We start from the raw sequence: 16993 nt of genomic DNA, 5'->3' as shown, positions 1-16993 counted from the left end.
CTCCTCCCCCTCCTCTCTCCATAGATTTCTGTGTACGAGGTTGAATACTAATAGGGGTGATATTAAAGCTAAGATTCTGAGCAAAGAGAAGGAGGAGGTAAACAGCCTGATAAATGGAGAAGGAAACATTATTCTTTATCAAGATATCGTACATTTCTCATGTTCACCTGTACTATTTATTTTAGACTTTCAAAAAATTAAGCCAAAATCAAGAAAATTATTTTTAGTATGGAACAGTATAAAAACAGTATAATACCAAATACAGTATGTATTCAAGATTACCATTGGTAAAGAAGAAACAAAACTCCCCCCACCAATCCCCTGCTTCTTTGGTTTGGATGCTGGTCTCTACTTCCTGGTCCTTCTCAACACATTAATTGGTTGAGAAACATTTCCTGTGTTCCGAGAAGGACCAGGAAGTAAAGACAAGTGTCCTACTCGGAGCAGCGGAGGTTGGATGAGCCCAATATTGCTTTTCTAAACATTTTTTCTGGTGGAAACCCATTTGAGCCAGTTTAGATTGCTTTTTTTCGATTTATTACCTTTTGTCCTGGTAAACCTGGTGGGCCTGGAGGTCCAGGAGGACCCTGAAAGACAAGCAAAAAATTCATTTAAAAATGATGTTATACACTATTTCTAGTGCAAAAACATGTCCAATAGAAATATCTACAGTACCAGTAAGAACTTTGGACAGACCATATCATTCCATCATTGCACATCTACATTGCACATTCATCCTGTAGGCATGAAAACTCTGTTGGGACACATATCGAATAAAGTGCTTAAAGGGATCCTGTCATTAGAATCCCTTTTTTTCTAACTAACACGTAGGAATATCCTTAAGAAAGGCTATTCTTATCCTACCTTTAGATGTCTTCTCCGTGCCGCCGTTCGGTAAATATTCAGTTTTCCGTCTTTATGCAAATGAGTTTTCGCAGCACTGGGGGTGGGCCCCAGCGCTCAAACAGCACTGGGGGGCATCCCCAATGCTTTGAGAGAACTCTCCAGCGCTGCCTCCATCTTCTACAGGAACCGGCCTCTACGCGTTGTCTTCCGGCCTGGCTTTCAATCTTCTACGCATGCGCAGTCGGCTCTGCCTCGGGCAGAGCAGACTCCACCTGTGCACGGACATTTTTTTGTGGCTGCGCGCAGGTCCAGTTGGCTCTGCCTGAGGCCTGCTGGCAGAGCTGACTGCGCATGCGTAGAAGATTGAAAGCCAGGCCGGAAGACAACGCATAGAGGCCGTTTCCTGAAGAAGATGGAGACGGCGCTGGAGAGTTCTCTTGCAGCATTGGGGACACCCCCACTGCTGTTTGAGCGCTGAGGCCCACCTCCAATGCTGTGAGAGAACTCCTTTGCATAAAGACGGAAAACGGAATATCTACCAAACGGCTGCGCGGAGAAGACATCTAAAGGTAGGAGAAGAATAGCCTTTCTTCAGGTTGTTCTTACGTGTAAGGAAAAAAGGGATTCTAATGATAGGATCTCTTTAACAAAAAAAGTGTTAAAAATGTTTTATAATTTAGATTCTTTAAAGTAGTAACTTTTTTGCTTTGATGACATCGTGTACACTATTGGCATTCTTTCAAGCAGCTTCATGAAGTAGTCACCTGGAATGATAAAAATGCTGTCTTCAAGAAGTTCCCAGAGATACAGAGCACTTGTTGCTGCTTTGCCTTTGGTCTGTATCCAACACATTCCAAACCATCAAAATCACCAAATTTTTACTAATCAAACCAAAGACAGATTTCCACTGGTCTAATGTCCAAATTCAAAGTTTATCAGCCCAAGAATTTCTCTTGTTGTTGTTCTTTGTTGGTGGCATCTTTGCAGAATTTAAACCATAAAGGCCTGACTCTTGCAGTCTCTTCTCAACAGTTGACCTTAAGATGTTTTTGGTACTTGAGCTCTCTGAAGCATTTAAGAGACCTCTAACCTGAGGTGCTGTTCATTTGCTGTTTCTAAGGTTGGTAACATTATTGAATTTCAGCCAGTTTCATCATATTGTTGGATGATTTTCATGATAATACCTGATGATAACTCCAAAGTTCTTGAAAATTTCCAAATTAGCTGACCTTCATGTCTTAAGCATGTTGAATAGGGCTAAACACTGTCTATAACTGTGTACCAATTCTATCTCTGCTCATTACAACCAATTGTCTCAAACCTATCAGGGCAAACAATTCTGCAAATTAACTCTTGGAAAGGCATATCTTTTAATTCGAAACCATTCCAGGTGACTACCTCATGAAGCTGAGTGAAGGGCAAGAGTGTGCAAAGCTGTCATGAAAGCAAAATGGAGACACTTTGTAGGTTTGTTTAACACTGTTTTTGTTTACTGTCTAATGTTTCTTTATAGTCTTGAATATGTATGTACAATGTAGAAATTGAAAAACAAACAACCATAAACAACAGGAAACCACGTTGGAATGAAGAGGTATGTTCAAGCTTTTGAGTGGTTACTTGCTACTTTTATAAATCGCCAGTAAACATGCATTGATCTTGTAAAGCAACAAAATATTTACATTTAAAAGGATCTTCTACTTTATTACAGGCGACATATGGACAATTTGTGCAGACACTGCTGTCAGACTGTAAAGTCCCATGCATTTAGAACTGCAGGCAGGCTGATCAATATCTCCTAAATGAGATTTTATTAAGCCTGTGTGTGGTTCAGCTTCAAAATGTAAGATGGAGAGAGATGGGTAAGACTAAGATATTAAAGGCCAAGAAATGCGTAGAGTATAGAATTTCCCCTAAAGGCAAAAAAGGAAAGCAGGAGGCTCTATAATTGTATTTCAAGCAGCCTTAAAATTCCTACACGTGGACAGATTGCACAGTGATGAAGCGTATTTTAATGTCTTTGTGGCTTCAGGTGTCGGATATGAATATAATATGTTTATTCAATAGTACAGAGGATACAACAAGGTCTATAATCCTGGGGCGCTATAATCATCAGATAGCACTGTTGCAGCATGTCGCCCTAGATCCTTACACACTGGTATGGATCTTGGATAGGGTTTGGGATCGGGAAAGATCGGATCCCGATCGTCGATCGAGCAAATTTCACGTTCGGGATTGGCTATTTGTTTTCAATGGAAGGCAGAGATCGCAGCAGGAAGCGGCGAAAAGAAGCGTCCTGCTCCATCTTGCCACGGATTCCGCAGCTGGTCTGCAGCTTGAGGCATTCTCCTGATTCATCTACTATAAAAAGAATAACTGCTTAACATACCATGAAAAATAGTGTATATTCTATACTGTTGTCATATCACCCACCTGTTGTGCTTCGCTAAGGTTGCTATTATATTCCACAAGGCTGGATTTCCCAGGTTCTCCCTTAGGACCCTGTAAAAATATAAATTTAAATCAATATGGGTAAAATATGCAAATCTATTCTCCAGGATGTAATTAGGAGAACAGTGTCTCTGCTTGCTGCCCTCTAGGGGCAGTCCCCATAACATCATGCATGACTCGTTTAATGAGCCTAATAACATAATGCGGGGATTATTGCCAAACTAGTATTTCTATTCCAAAAGGAACAGATTCCCAGTTAAATCTATAGTGAAGGTAAAATGAATAAACTTTTGCAATATACTTCACTAAAGAAAAATGACTGTTTCGTTTCTGAGTGATTTTTGTCCATACCCCATATATAAGCAAAGAGCCTCTCATATTTCTCCACCGTAGAGGAAATTCATATCTGGCCAAGGCTTCTCCCAGCAATATATAACCGTTTCCAGGGGACCAAGCGTAGGATCTAGATTGATCAGCTGTTTGTCGTAGTAGCTACGTTGTGAAAGCCATTGTCTTTGGTAGCACATGCTTTTTAGGGACTTTAAGGGATACATTACATGACTACTGCTAACAGTACAAGTAGCATCTATGTGGCCACGTTGCATCTATCCCATAATTAATATTTCAGGTTTTAGGGTTATTGATCTTTTCACAAAACACTGCTTTAGGTTAAAGGGATCCTATCATTTAAACTCAATTTTTTTCTGCCTAACACGTAGGAATAGCCTTAAGAAAGGCTATTAATCTCATACCTTTAGATGTCTTCTCCGCGCCGCCGTTCAGTATATAATCCTGTTTTCGTCGGTATGCAAATGAGTTCTCTCGCAGAACTGGGGGCGGTCCCCAGTGCTCAAACAGCACTGGGGGCGTACCCAATGCTGCGAGAGAACTCTCCAGCGACGCCTCCATCTTCTTCAGGAACGGGTCTTCTTCCCGTCTGCTTCCGGGGGTTGGCTTCAAACTTCTAGTCCTCGGGCCTAGGGCAAAGCTGACAGCGCATGCCTGCCGGCCACAAGAAGATGGTCGCTTACAATACTGTGCAAGCGCCCATTTTCTTGTGGCCTGTGGGCATGCACAGTCGGCTTTGCCCAAGGCCTACAAGTCTGAAGCCAACCCCCGGAAGAAGACGCGAAGAAGACCCGTTCCTGAAGAAGATGGAGGCGGCGCTGGAGAGTTCTCTCGCAGCATTGGGGATGCGCCCAGTGTTGTTTGAGCACTGAGGCCCACCCCCAATGCTGCGAGAGAACTCATTTGCATACCATCGAAAACCGGGATTTCTACGGAACAGTGGCGTGGAGAAGACATCTAAAGGTAGGAGAAGAATAGCCTTTCTTAAGGTTATTCCTACGTGATAGGATCCCTTTAAGGCCCCATGTATTGGGCTGCAGCAAAAAAGCGCAGCGGAAAAGACTGCAACGGCAACACATCATGGTTTTCACCACAGCTCTCACAGTGCTTCCATTATACCTATAGGGAAATATACGTATAAATATGTCTATGAATGTACCCTTACTGGTCACAACTTCAGAAACTGATGGGTACTTTGACAATATCCTACAACTTGTAGAACCTACAACCCCCTTCCATTTTATAGAGTATGACTAAGTATTATAGATATACACATATTCAATGTTGTTACAATAAGTTTTACATTGAGATGAAGTACAGTACGCAGTTCCAATTTGCTTTACAGTTTTACTCACTCGAGATCCAGAAGAGCCTGGTTCTCCTTTAACTCCTGCAGCTCCCTGTAATTGGAAGAAAAATTGAAGAATTCAGCTGTAGTTGACTTGTCTTGTCTCCAAACTGAAGATCTTGGTGTTGTGGCTCGTATCACTGTCATTAGTCGCTTTTCAGGTGTTAGAAAGTAAAAGTGTTTTATAATAAGTTACTAAACTGATGGCTCCTATAGAAGAGCTAAGGGCTACTTAATCCTTTACTTCCTTAGATCACCCACCTTTTCACCCTGCTGGCCTGGAATTCCCGGTTGGCCAATAGCACCAGCTTCTCCCTAGAAAAATTGCAAATTAAAACAGAATAGACATTTACAACATATTCTTGATCTTATATGTAGACCGCGACCAATTGATGGGCAAAAGCTGGCCATAAACTTTAGTTAACTGATAGAATGCTTATACTAGGTTCACATAAGCTTTTGGGTTTCCATTGCTCAGGACCAGAAAGATGGAGACCCTGTCCTCTTAAAAAGTGGATACATGTGAAAAAACTGCTGACCTCGTAGACTATAATGTCCTTGCAGGAAGAAGGCCAATGGCTAGAGATGGACGTCTCTGGTCCACAGAGTAGAGTGTCTACAAGGTGAGTAAAATAGATGACCTTTATTGGACAAAAACGTACTGCACTATGATGTTCTGCAGTGAAGTCTCCAATGCAAGTGTGGATCCAGTCTTAAGGGGCATTCACACGGAAAGGGTACAGAAAAGGGTGCATTCACGCGGAGGAAGTTGGCACTGATTCTGGCACGATAACTTGCAGGAGAATCAGCGCTGGTAAAAAGTCTCCCATCAACTTCAATGTGTTCCGCGTGGAAGACGGAACCCATTGAATTCAATGGGAGTCTTTTTTATCAGCGCTGATTCTCCCGCGAGTTATCGTGCCAGAATCAGTGCCAACTTCCTCCGCGTGAATGCACCCTTTTCTGGCCTGACTTCTTTGCATGCGTCCTGAGCAGCAAAGAAAGCAATTCCAGACTCGTCTTGCAGAAACTCATCTCCTTTGAAACATTTGCTGTAGGGAGTCAGGAGGCCTCCATGCACATTAGATGGTTGCCCGGGCTTACTGAAATCGCTGGTTTGGCTGATACACAGCTAATAGGTGTGGGCCGCTTTAGGCTGTATGGTGGGATATAGCGCCTTCATAATGTGCATTTTTCACTTTGTCTCTTTACTATGGAGGCAATCTTCCCTAGAAGTAATACCGCCATATATCAGGGTCAGATGAAACATGGCACAAAAAGAAACCCTTACAATTCCTTTGCACAGAATGGAGGTAAAGCTACAAGAAGTTACTCTGCCAGAACAAATGTGGAAGTTGAGGTTCAGGGGGTCTGAGACAAGGCAAGCGAGGTTGAACAATAAAGTATATTAATAAGTTCAATTATTTTAGATTGGATAAAGAATAGAGATGAGCGAACAGTGTTCTATCGAACACATGTTCGATCGGATATCAGGGTGTTCGCCATGTTCGAATCGAATCGAACACCACGTGGTAAAGTGCGCCAAAATTCGATTCCCCTCCCACCTTCCCTGGCGCCTTTTTTGCACCAATAACAGCGCAGGGGAGGTGGGACAGGAACTACGACACTGGGGGCATTGAAAAAAATTGGAAAAAGTCATTGGCTGCCGAAATCAGGTGACCTCCATTTTAGACGAATAGTGGATTTCAAATCCGGGTCATATGAGAATGTGAACTTTGTGACTATGAGACAGGGATAGCTGTACAGGCAGGGATAGCTAGGGATAACCTTTATTTAGGGGGGAATGTTATTAAAAATAACTTTTTGGGGCTCTATCGGGTGTGTAATTGTGATTTTTGTGAGATAAACTTTTTCCCATAGGGATGCATTGGCCAGCGCTGATTGGCCGAATTCTGTACTCTGGCCAATCAGTGCTGGCCAATGCATTCTATTAGCTTGATGAAGCAGAGTGTGCACAAGGGTTCAAGCGCACCCTCGGCTCTGATGTAGGAGAGCCGAGGGTGCACTTGAACCCTTGTGCACCCTCAGCTCTGCTACATCAGAGCCGAGGGTGCGCTTGAACCCTTGTGCACACTCTGCTTCATCAAGCTAATAGAATGCATTGGCCAGCGCTGATTGGCCAATGTATTCTATTAGCCTGATGAAGTAGAGCTGAATGTGTGTGCTAAGCACACACATTCAGCTCTACTTCATCGGGCTAATAGAATGCATTGGCCAGCGCTGATTGGCCAGAGTACGGAACTCGACCAATCAGCGCTGGCTCTGCTGGAGGAGGCGGAGTCTAAGATCGCTCCACACCAGTCTCCATTCAGGTCCGACCTTAGACTCCGCCTCCTCCGGCAGAGCCAGCGCTGATTGGCCGAAGGCTGGCCAATGCATTCCTATGCGAATGCAGACTTAGCAGTGCTGAGTCAGTTTTGCTCAACTACACATCTGATGCACACTCGGCACTGCTACATCAGATGTAGCAATCTGATGTAGCAGAGCCGAGGGTGCACTAGAACCCCTGTGCAAACTCAGTTCACGCTAATAGAATGCATTGGCCAGCGCTGATTGGCCAATGCATTCTATTAGCCCGATGAAGTAGAGCTGAATGTGTGTGCTAAGCACACACATTCAGCACTGCTTCATCAAGCCAATACAATGCATTAGCCAGTGCTGATTGGCCAGAGTACGGAATTCGGCCAATCAGCGCTGGCCAATGCATTCTATTAGCCCGATGAAGTAGAGCTGAATGTGTGTGCTAAGCACACACATTCAGCACTGCTTCATCAAGCCAATACAATGCATTAGCCAGTGCTGATTGGCCAGAGTACGGAATTCGGCCAATCAGCGCTGGCTCTGCTGGAGGAGGCGGAGTCTAAGGTCGGACCTGAATGGAGACTGGTGTGGAGCGATCTTAGACTCCGCCTCCTCCAGCAGAGCCAGCGCTGATTGGCCGAATTCCGTACTCTGGCCAATCAGCACTGGCTAATGCATTGTATTGGCGTGATGAAGCAGTGCTGAATGTGTGTGCTTAGCACACACATTCAGCTCTACTTCATCGGGCTAATAGAATGCATTGGCCAATCAGCGCTGGCCAATGCATTCTATTAGCGTGAACTGAGTTTGCACAGGGGTTCTAGTGCACCCTCGGCTCTGCTACATCAGATTGCTACATCTGATGTAGCAGTGCCGAGTGTGCATCAGATGTGTAGTTGAGCAAAACTGACTCAGCACTGCTAAGTCTGCATTCGCATAGGAATGCATTGGCCAGCCTTCGGCCAATCAGCGCTGGCTCTGCCGGAGGAGGCGGAGTCTAAGGTCGGACCTGAATGGAGACTGGTGTGGAGCTATCTTAGACTCCGCCTCCTCCAGCAGAGCCAGCGCTGATTGGCCGAATTCCGTACTCTGGCCAATCAGCACTGGCTAATGCATTGTATTGGCTTGATGAAGCAGTGCTGAATGTGTGTGCTTAGCACACACATTCAGCTCTACTTCATCGGGCTAATAGAATGCATTGGCCAGCGCTGATTGGCCGAATTCCGTACTCTGGCCAATCAGCACTGGCTAATGCATTGTATTGGCTTGATGAAGCAGTGCTGAATGTGTGTGCTTAGCACACACATTCAGCTCTACTTCATCGGGCTAATAGAATGCATTGGCCAATCAGCGCTGGCCAATGCATTCTATTAGCGTGAACTGAGTTTGCACAGGGGTTCTAGTGCACCCTCGGCTCTGCTACATCAGATTGCTACATCTGATGTAGCAGTGCCGAGTGTGCATCAGATGTGTAGTTGAGCAAAACTGACTCAGCACTGCTAAGTCTGCATTCGCATAGGAATGCATTGGCCAGCCTTCGGCCAATCAGCGCTGGCTCTGCCGGAGGAGGCGGAGTCTAAGGTCGGACCTGAATGGAGACTGGTGTGGAGCTATCTTAGACTCCGCCTCCTCCAGCAGAGCCAGCGCTGATTGGCCGAATTCCGTACTCTGGCCAATCAGCACTGGCTAATGCATTGTATTGGCTTGATGAAGCAGTGCTGAATGTGTGTGCTTAGCACACACATTCAGCTCTACTTCATCGGGCTAATAGAATGCATTGGCCAATCAGCGCTGGCCAATGCATTCTATTAGCGTGAACTGAGTTTGCACAGGGGTTCTAGTGCACCCTCGGCTCTGCTACATCAGATTGCTACATCTGATGTAGCAGTGCCGAGTGTGCATCAGATGTGTAGTTGAGCAAAACTGACTCAGCACTGCTAAGTCTGCATTCGCATAGGAATGCATTGGCCAGCCTTCGGCCAATCAGCGCTGGCTCTGCCGGAGGAGGCGGAGTCTAAGGTCGGACCTGAATGGAGACTGGTGTGGAGCTATCTTAGACTCCGCCTCCTCCAGCAGAGCCAGCGCTGATTGGTCGAGTTCCGTACTCTGGCCAATCAGCACTGGCCAATGCATTTCTATGGGGAAAAGTTAGCTTGCGAAAATCGCAAACTGACAGGGATTTCCATGAAATAAAGTGACTTTTATGCCCCCAGACATGCTTCCCCTGCTGTCCCAGTGTCATTCCAGGGTGTTGGTATCATTTCCTGGGGTGTCATAGTGGACTTGGTGACCCTCCAGACACGAATTTGGGTTTCCCCCTTAACGAGTTTATGTTTCCCATAGACTATAATGGGGTTCGAAACCCATTCGAACACTCGAACAGTGAGCGGCTGTTCGAATCGAATTTCGAACCTCGAACATTTTAGTGTTCGCTCATCTCTAATAAAGAACACTTCTCTTTTTGGCTGTCGGATGACCCCTTTACCTTCAGTTCCCCTTTATTGAATTCAGCCTACAATTCACATTGAAGAAAATGTGAATTGAAAAAAAAAAACCCAGTTACACATGCACCGTACCCTGTAATATACGTTTTGCTGCTTTTGTTCTTTGACCTTCTCGCACCTTCTGTGCCACAACAGAAATAATGAAACAGAAAAGAATGGCCTCCCTGTCTTACAAAAGCCACTTTGTCATATTCCTGCCTTCAAAGAAGCTGAAAAATCCAGACCTGTCTATCAGAAATGTCCTGCTATACTCTGCCGCTTTGTGTTCACTTTAACAAGATCCTTCAACCTGATATCAAAAGGATTTTTATCAGATAGACAATGTTTAACTCTACGGAGTAAATTTTAATCACATTCGTGGAAACCCTTCATGTCTGATCTAAAGTGAAATGTGAATCACATATCAGACAAATTACAAAATGACAAGAATCCGTAGTCAGAGCCGTCTATTCTGCTGGGGCGCTATTCCGCCACACCGAATTATACCTGGTGGAGATAAGTATCGGCAAATAAGCGTTACTAATACACCGTTTAGTTTAACAAATGTTATTTTAGCTGCATTATAGTATCCAGATGTAATACAATGTAGTGTATGAACTCAGGCCATAGTAATAGTATGGCTGTCAATGTAATATAGAGAACACAAGAGGAGGAAACGGAATGAGGATCTTTATAGAAAAACATCCTTTTGTGAAAGTTTAAAGGGGCTCTATCACTGGATTTCCGCTATTTTAGATAAACATATGCCTGAATAGCCCTTAAAAAGGCTATTCAAGTCCTGCTAATCGTTTGTTAAAAGACCCCCCATTTTAATGAATCACCTTTTAAACATATATGTAAATGAGCCCTCCGTGCACCGTGGGCGTTCCCGTGCACCCCTCACATCATACTCTGTTCACGCCCTCCTCTTTGGTTCTTCTATGTAAGACCCTCCTCCTGCTTTCGATTCACTGCCTCCAACTGTCTCTTCCCTGCTAGTGGCACAGGACCTGTGATGACGTCACTATAAGGTCCTTTGTCGTCTTCTAAGTGGTGATCTATACAGAGCAATGTCTGTATCTCCCTGTGTCTATCATAGATCTCCATGTGTACAGTAGATCTATGCTATGATAGCTTATACGCCCCCTTCCACCCACTGAATACACCTATGAGCATGTACATAAAAAAGAAGAGAAATCCAGTGGCAAGAAACAGAATTACATGATACTGCTGTAACAAAACAGTCCAGTGGAAAGCAAGAGAATGGATGGATTCACATAGATCTTGGTCTCATTTTACAGTTGATTATATAGAACCCATAACTTTATTCCCTATGCACTAATATTGGCAACAAACAGGGGCGTAACTTGAGCGGGTGCAGAGGATGCAGGTGCACTGGTACCCAGGAGCCCTAGGGGCCCATAAGCACTGGCATCAGTATTGAGATTGCAGCTTCCTTCTGGCCCATAAATCAAGGAAAGCTACAGATTACCCAAACCACACTAAGGCTGATTAAACTCCTTATTAACCAAAACCATCACTATCAAGAATTCGCTATAGGGGCCCGGACAAAAGGGGTAGGGGGCCCGGAGAAAAGATTTTCCAAATTTTTCAAATCTGAATGCCAAGCAGCAGCTGCAGAGGTAAGCAATATATGAAAAGGTTTCCTAGATAACTGATAATTCAAAGAAAGGTTCAGAATGAGAAAAAAAAAAATAAAAATAAATAATAATAATAATAAAAAAAAAAGATCCACTGCCCTACAGAGACTAGTGGAGATTTGGGTACAGATGAGTAGTATTCGATCAAATACCTCACTGCCATAGGTATGCGTGTAAGTGGCAAGGGGTTAAACGCGTCGAATATTCAATGCACTTAACCCGTTGGTGTTCGGCCGCTTACATGCTTACTTATGGCGGTGAGGTATTTGATCAAATACTACTCGCTCATCTCTAGATCTGGGAAGCGTCAGGCGAGGATTTATTTTCTTTATTATTTTCTGGCATAGTATACAATACCAAAATAGGCACAACATTAAACTCAATAATAATTGTATTCACTCTGTTATTGCGCATACACACCTTTGGTCCTGGAGGTCCTGGCAGGCCTGGGTTACCAGGTTCTCCTTTAATTCCACTGAGTGCATTGCCAGTTTCTCCTTTTTCTCCCTATATACATATAAAACAGAAAAAAAAGTATTCTGCATCCCATCAAACTTGCAAACACGTTGTACTCTAACTGATCATACAGCAACCTGTGGAATATATTAATATTTAGTACACTGCCTAAAGATCAGAAACCATTTTCCTGCAAGAGACATAAGACAGTGCAGCTCCGACATTAACAGAATCTGACAGTTGTCAGATTGTCAAGAGTATTGTATGACAAGAAAAAAAAAGGAATGTAAAACTGACTTGTAAATTTAGAGGAACTCCAACACAGTAAAAAATAAAGGTAATAAGAAGTTCTGCTATTCTTCATTTTTTGCATGCCTTCATTTATTTGACTAAAATCAGATTAAGGTTGCAGCCCGAGGTGAGGACTGACATGGTGTGACCTCTGCCAAGACGCGTTTCCAGTTCTCGCTGTCAGCACAAGGCCAATCCAACAGCTGAATCATGGGAGACTGCTGGAAACGCTGCCTAATAACCAGAAGTTTCTACACGGGGTCATCGGGCAGCAAATCTACATCTGTCAATATACAATGCTAAACTATATAAATTGAGCTGCAGCAAAATATACAACGAGGACTTTTATAATTCATTATTATATTATTATTCCTGGTTTATGCTCAGTTGCAAATGATGGATGAATATTTTTAAAATGCTAAAAATCTGTCTCTAGATATCTTATGTTTCACATATTCCTTGCACACTGTGGGACAACTGTATGTATTGTGAGAGAGTGAAGGTGTGGTCTGGGAAGACAGGTATGTTCCAACCAGGCAGCTAAAGGGTGTTTGGTAAAGACTCACACCAGGGAGGTCAGCTGACTAATCAGGCCCTAATAACAGTCTGTGTGTGAAGAGTAGCAGGGTGGCACCACACTGACAGAGTTGAACTGTCCAGACCGGACCTCCAAAGCAGGTACTGTGCCACCCGTGGTTGTTGCCAAGGTGGGAGACTGGTAGCCAGTCTCCTGTATAGTCAGGGAAAAGGTTCCTTATGTTTAAGTTAGTTTCTCAGCCGAGAAGGGTTTTGTTTTTGTTTATCCTGTGGCTTTGCAAAAGCAGTGTATGCGTTACATGTGAATAAAGCCTGAACCTGTGTGCAATACAGTGTCTGTGTCCCTGTTTCCTGCACTGCTACAAGCATCTACCTGAGAGATTCACCACAGAGTAGTGGGTAGGGTAGTGGTGCAGGCGCAGATTAAAGGGAATGGATCATAATAAAATTAGTTAAGTTATTCTTTAAATCAAGTTTGCAATAAAACATTATTTTAGTTTTTTAAGTTTTACATATAACTATCATTATTAAAAAAAATCAAAATAAATCCAGAAATCTTGCCATTTTCACACTGGTCACTGAGCTCTGCAATAATACTCTGCTAATACTTCCTGTTATGTAGATATCACATCTCATCAGTCACATTTTTACATCCTGTTAGTTTGAGTCAAGGTTTTGGCACAATTTGTAACTTTTTTGTCTCTTAGGCTAGGCCCCATATGGTGTAAACACTGCAGCAAAAACTGCGTCGTTTTACAGTCGCTGCAAAGTGTTCTATCGAATCCCATCATCACATTGCAGAAAAATATGCACAGTGAAAACACTGCAAACTCCAAATCCGTTGTTATTTTGGAAATTGCAACATGTCCTCTGGTATGGATTGTTACTTTCTATCTACTGATGGCTGCAATATCACACATGAAATCTTTGCCCTTGGCCTAATGTTTTATAACAGCTTTGCATACGTTGCTTGGCTGAGATATAAATCTTGTGTTTTGCAGATCTAATATTTCTTATTGAACCTATCATTTTATAAACCCCTAATCCACTGATCTTGACACAAGGAAGAAAAGCCGAAATTCACTTTATTCATCAAGCACCTTCCTTGAAATCCAAGAACAAAGTAGTTTATCACACAGAGAAAATGACATAAGTCAGTGCTAAAAATATCTTAGCGGACATCCATGTTGGCCCCGCACTCACGGGAAATTTGCCCTCTAGCTTCAGGGATGCTTCAATTTAACTTTGTTAAACCGCCTTGACTTTTGTTACCCCGAGATGATGATGAATACAGGACTCTATCATTTACTGATGTCACTCTAAAATGTCATAGACTTAGTAATGTAAGTGATAATATTCCCAGGCCGTCAAGGACACAATGCTAAAACAGTAAGCACCGTAGGAAGTCAGTGGGGATATATAGCAGATGTTACGCTTCGTGATTTATGGCATAATCTGCTGCAAAGTGTCAGCTAAGCACAATATTTCTGACTCAATCCAAGCATGAAAAGAGCAAAGAGTTTCATAGGAAAATGTAAATGAGATTCAAGTTACCTTTATTCCTGAAGATCCGGGTTCACCCTAAAATGATGCATAGAAACAAGCATGAAGAATGACATTGTGATATATAATGCAACAATTTATCAAATACATTTACTTATATTAATGGATCATAGAGTATTATGCAATGCTAGAGTCTGCACAAAACTACCTAAAGGGGTTCTGCTAGGGGTCCTGCTGGGATCAGAAACGTGTCATCTATGTTGTGGATAGATGATACTTTGTCCTGGTTACAACCCCTTTAAACTTTGGGCTATGGAGACTGCAGTAAAATTTTGTTATCTCCTAAAATCTTGGGTATCACCTTGTATGCTTCCCTTATATTACATAAGTCTGAACATCTGCATATCATCAGTCTCAACACAGCCTATTATGTATAGTGCAAGTGTAAGCACTGTGTGTGACGTGATCATGAGCAAAGGAACCAGGAGAACCATTAAGACCTCTGTATCACAATAAATGGAACAAAGTGGGGTTTGAGATAAATCCTAAAACATGATGGAAGTGCAGGCATTGGTTCTGATAATATGTGAATAAAATGAGTGCCATGGTTCACATTGCTGTATGTATGCTATGGATACGTGTTTAAAAGGGTTGTCTGAGTTTGTAAAGTGGCGCCACTCTATGGACTTTGTCTGCTATTCATGCTCATCTCCATTCAGTTCTATTTAGTTTTCCGCCTAATGAGTCAAAGACGGGTGCATCAACTGTACAGGGTGGATCAACTGTACAAGGTGGATCAACTGCACAGGGTAGATCAACTGTACAGGGTGGATCAGCTGTACAAGGTGGATCAACTGCACAGGGTAGATCAACTGTACAGGGTGGATCAACTGTACAGGGATGGAGCAATTGTATAGGGTTCATCAACTGTACAGGGGAATATCAACTGTACAGGGTGGATCAACTGTACAGGGTACATCAACTGTACAGGGGTGCATCATCTGTACAGGGTGGATCAACTGTACAGGGGTGCATCAACTGTACAGGGTGGATCAACTGTACAGGGGTACATTAACTGTACAGGGTGGATCAATTGTACAGGGGTGCATCAACTATACAGGGTGGATCAATTGTACAGGGTTCATCAACTGTACAGGGTGCACAAAGGGAAGATGAGCAACTAGTTCTGAGAATTATTGGACTCATCTCTAGCATAAAAGTGGGACAATAAACTAGCAGTCCATAGGGTCCTGTGGGTGGTTTAACATTTCAAATCAACTTTTTAGGTTCCCTTTAAGGTCATTACATGTTCTGTGTCTAAATATAACCCCCCAAAATAGAGACATTCTGCTTCTCCAAAAACATAATAAGGGGAATGTATATTTAGTATGGATTCACACGGTTTATAATGCACCTGTACATGTTCTGATACGATTGTATCAGCATGGCAAGGATCTGAGAGGCTGCAAGTTTATGTTATTAGTCGTATGTTTTGGGCCCGCTCATATACAAACACATGTGTGAACCCAGTCTTAAGTTCCCTGGAACCCTATTTTTAAGGCCTTCTATGGATCCACCGATTCCCTCTCAATTCATTTGGCCAGCACATTTTCAGAGCAACATGTGCATACTGTGCCAAAGCAGACAGGTACGGGAGTGTCTCAGACCATCAAATAGTGTGTATGGGGCAGTCTGGTTGTCATTATAGATTAACTCAGAGCAATCTAACAATAGGGGAGTCCACAGTGGAAGGTCTATAAAGGAAGGCACCAAGTAATTTAACTATATAATCTCCTTAGGATAAGATTTTACAGAAAATAATTGACTTAATACTTGTACATACACCTGCTCTTGGTCAGGCAACAAATTGTCACTAGTGTAAAATATTACCATGGGCGGTCATATAATATGTCACAAATTATTAACCTTTATGTAAGGGAAACATTTACAGAGAAGACAATCATTGCTTCACATTACACTAACAGTACTAGGGAGTAACTAGTACAAACAACCTACTAGACAAGTACAGCAATTTGCAGAATTTACAGAATATTTCCTCCCCAATATTCAATTGAAATATATATATAAAAAAGGGACCTAGAATATAAGACCCACAACTAGCCTCAATTGTACACAGATGTTCATATAAGATAGACTCTGTATTGCCAACTGTAAATAGGTTTTCGTGCAAAGGTTAACGCTACCACTCCGCTAACCTCTTTACATAGGAGGCTTTGATGCTTTCCTTTTCACAAGCCTCATCAAACCAAATAGTTACCAAATGGCTGAAAAGAAGGTTTCCCTGCACATGTTCTCACCATCCAAGAAGGAGTTAACCAGCAATTCCTATGTAGCTAGCTGTAGTTGAGGTTACTAGTTTGTGAGAGACCACCTTCAGCTCTCCGCGTGAGTCTTTGGTAGTTACACCACGACAGCCAGTTTCGTGCCTATGGACCCCTTTGCACTCTTGTGTAACTGAAAATCTCCACTGCTGTATTATTGTCGAAATTTGGTATCTAGGGCCAGCGTTGGACTGGCTCACCAGAGTACTAGATGAATCTGTAGGCCCAGGCTCTTTTCACACAATAGTGATCGAGCAGAAGGCACCCAAATTTGAAGGGTACTATGGGCAATTTCACAGGGGTTGTTGGAGAGTGGGCCCCCAGAATAATTTTATTTGGTGGGTCCAAGGAACCTCAGTCCAACTTTATCTATGGCTGAATTGTGCTTTGTATTTCATCAGCAGTGGC

The 16993-nt window shown here is 43.0% G+C and overlaps 1 protein-coding gene across 1 annotated transcript in view; it reads right to left on the bottom strand.

Moving 5' to 3' along the window:
* The window catches only part of LOC142182996 (uncharacterized), an 83822-nt gene that overhangs the window by 35296 nt on the left and 31533 nt on the right, over positions 1-16993 (bottom strand). The window contains exons 10-15 of the mRNA XM_075257845.1: positions 14295-14321; positions 11877-11963; positions 5252-5305; positions 4998-5042; positions 3277-3345; positions 543-587 (exon numbers count right to left, since the gene is read on the bottom strand). Coding sequence (XP_075113946.1) covers positions 543-587; positions 3277-3345; positions 4998-5042; positions 5252-5305; positions 11877-11963; positions 14295-14321 — 327 coding nt within the window. The remainder of the gene's footprint in view (positions 1-542; positions 588-3276; positions 3346-4997; positions 5043-5251; positions 5306-11876; positions 11964-14294; positions 14322-16993) is intronic.

This window comes from Leptodactylus fuscus, chromosome 10 (genome assembly GCF_031893055.1).
Source record: "Leptodactylus fuscus isolate aLepFus1 chromosome 10, aLepFus1.hap2, whole genome shotgun sequence".
NCBI lineage: Eukaryota > Metazoa > Chordata > Amphibia > Anura > Leptodactylidae > Leptodactylus > Leptodactylus fuscus.
This window is presented reverse-complemented; position numbering and strand designations above follow the sequence as displayed.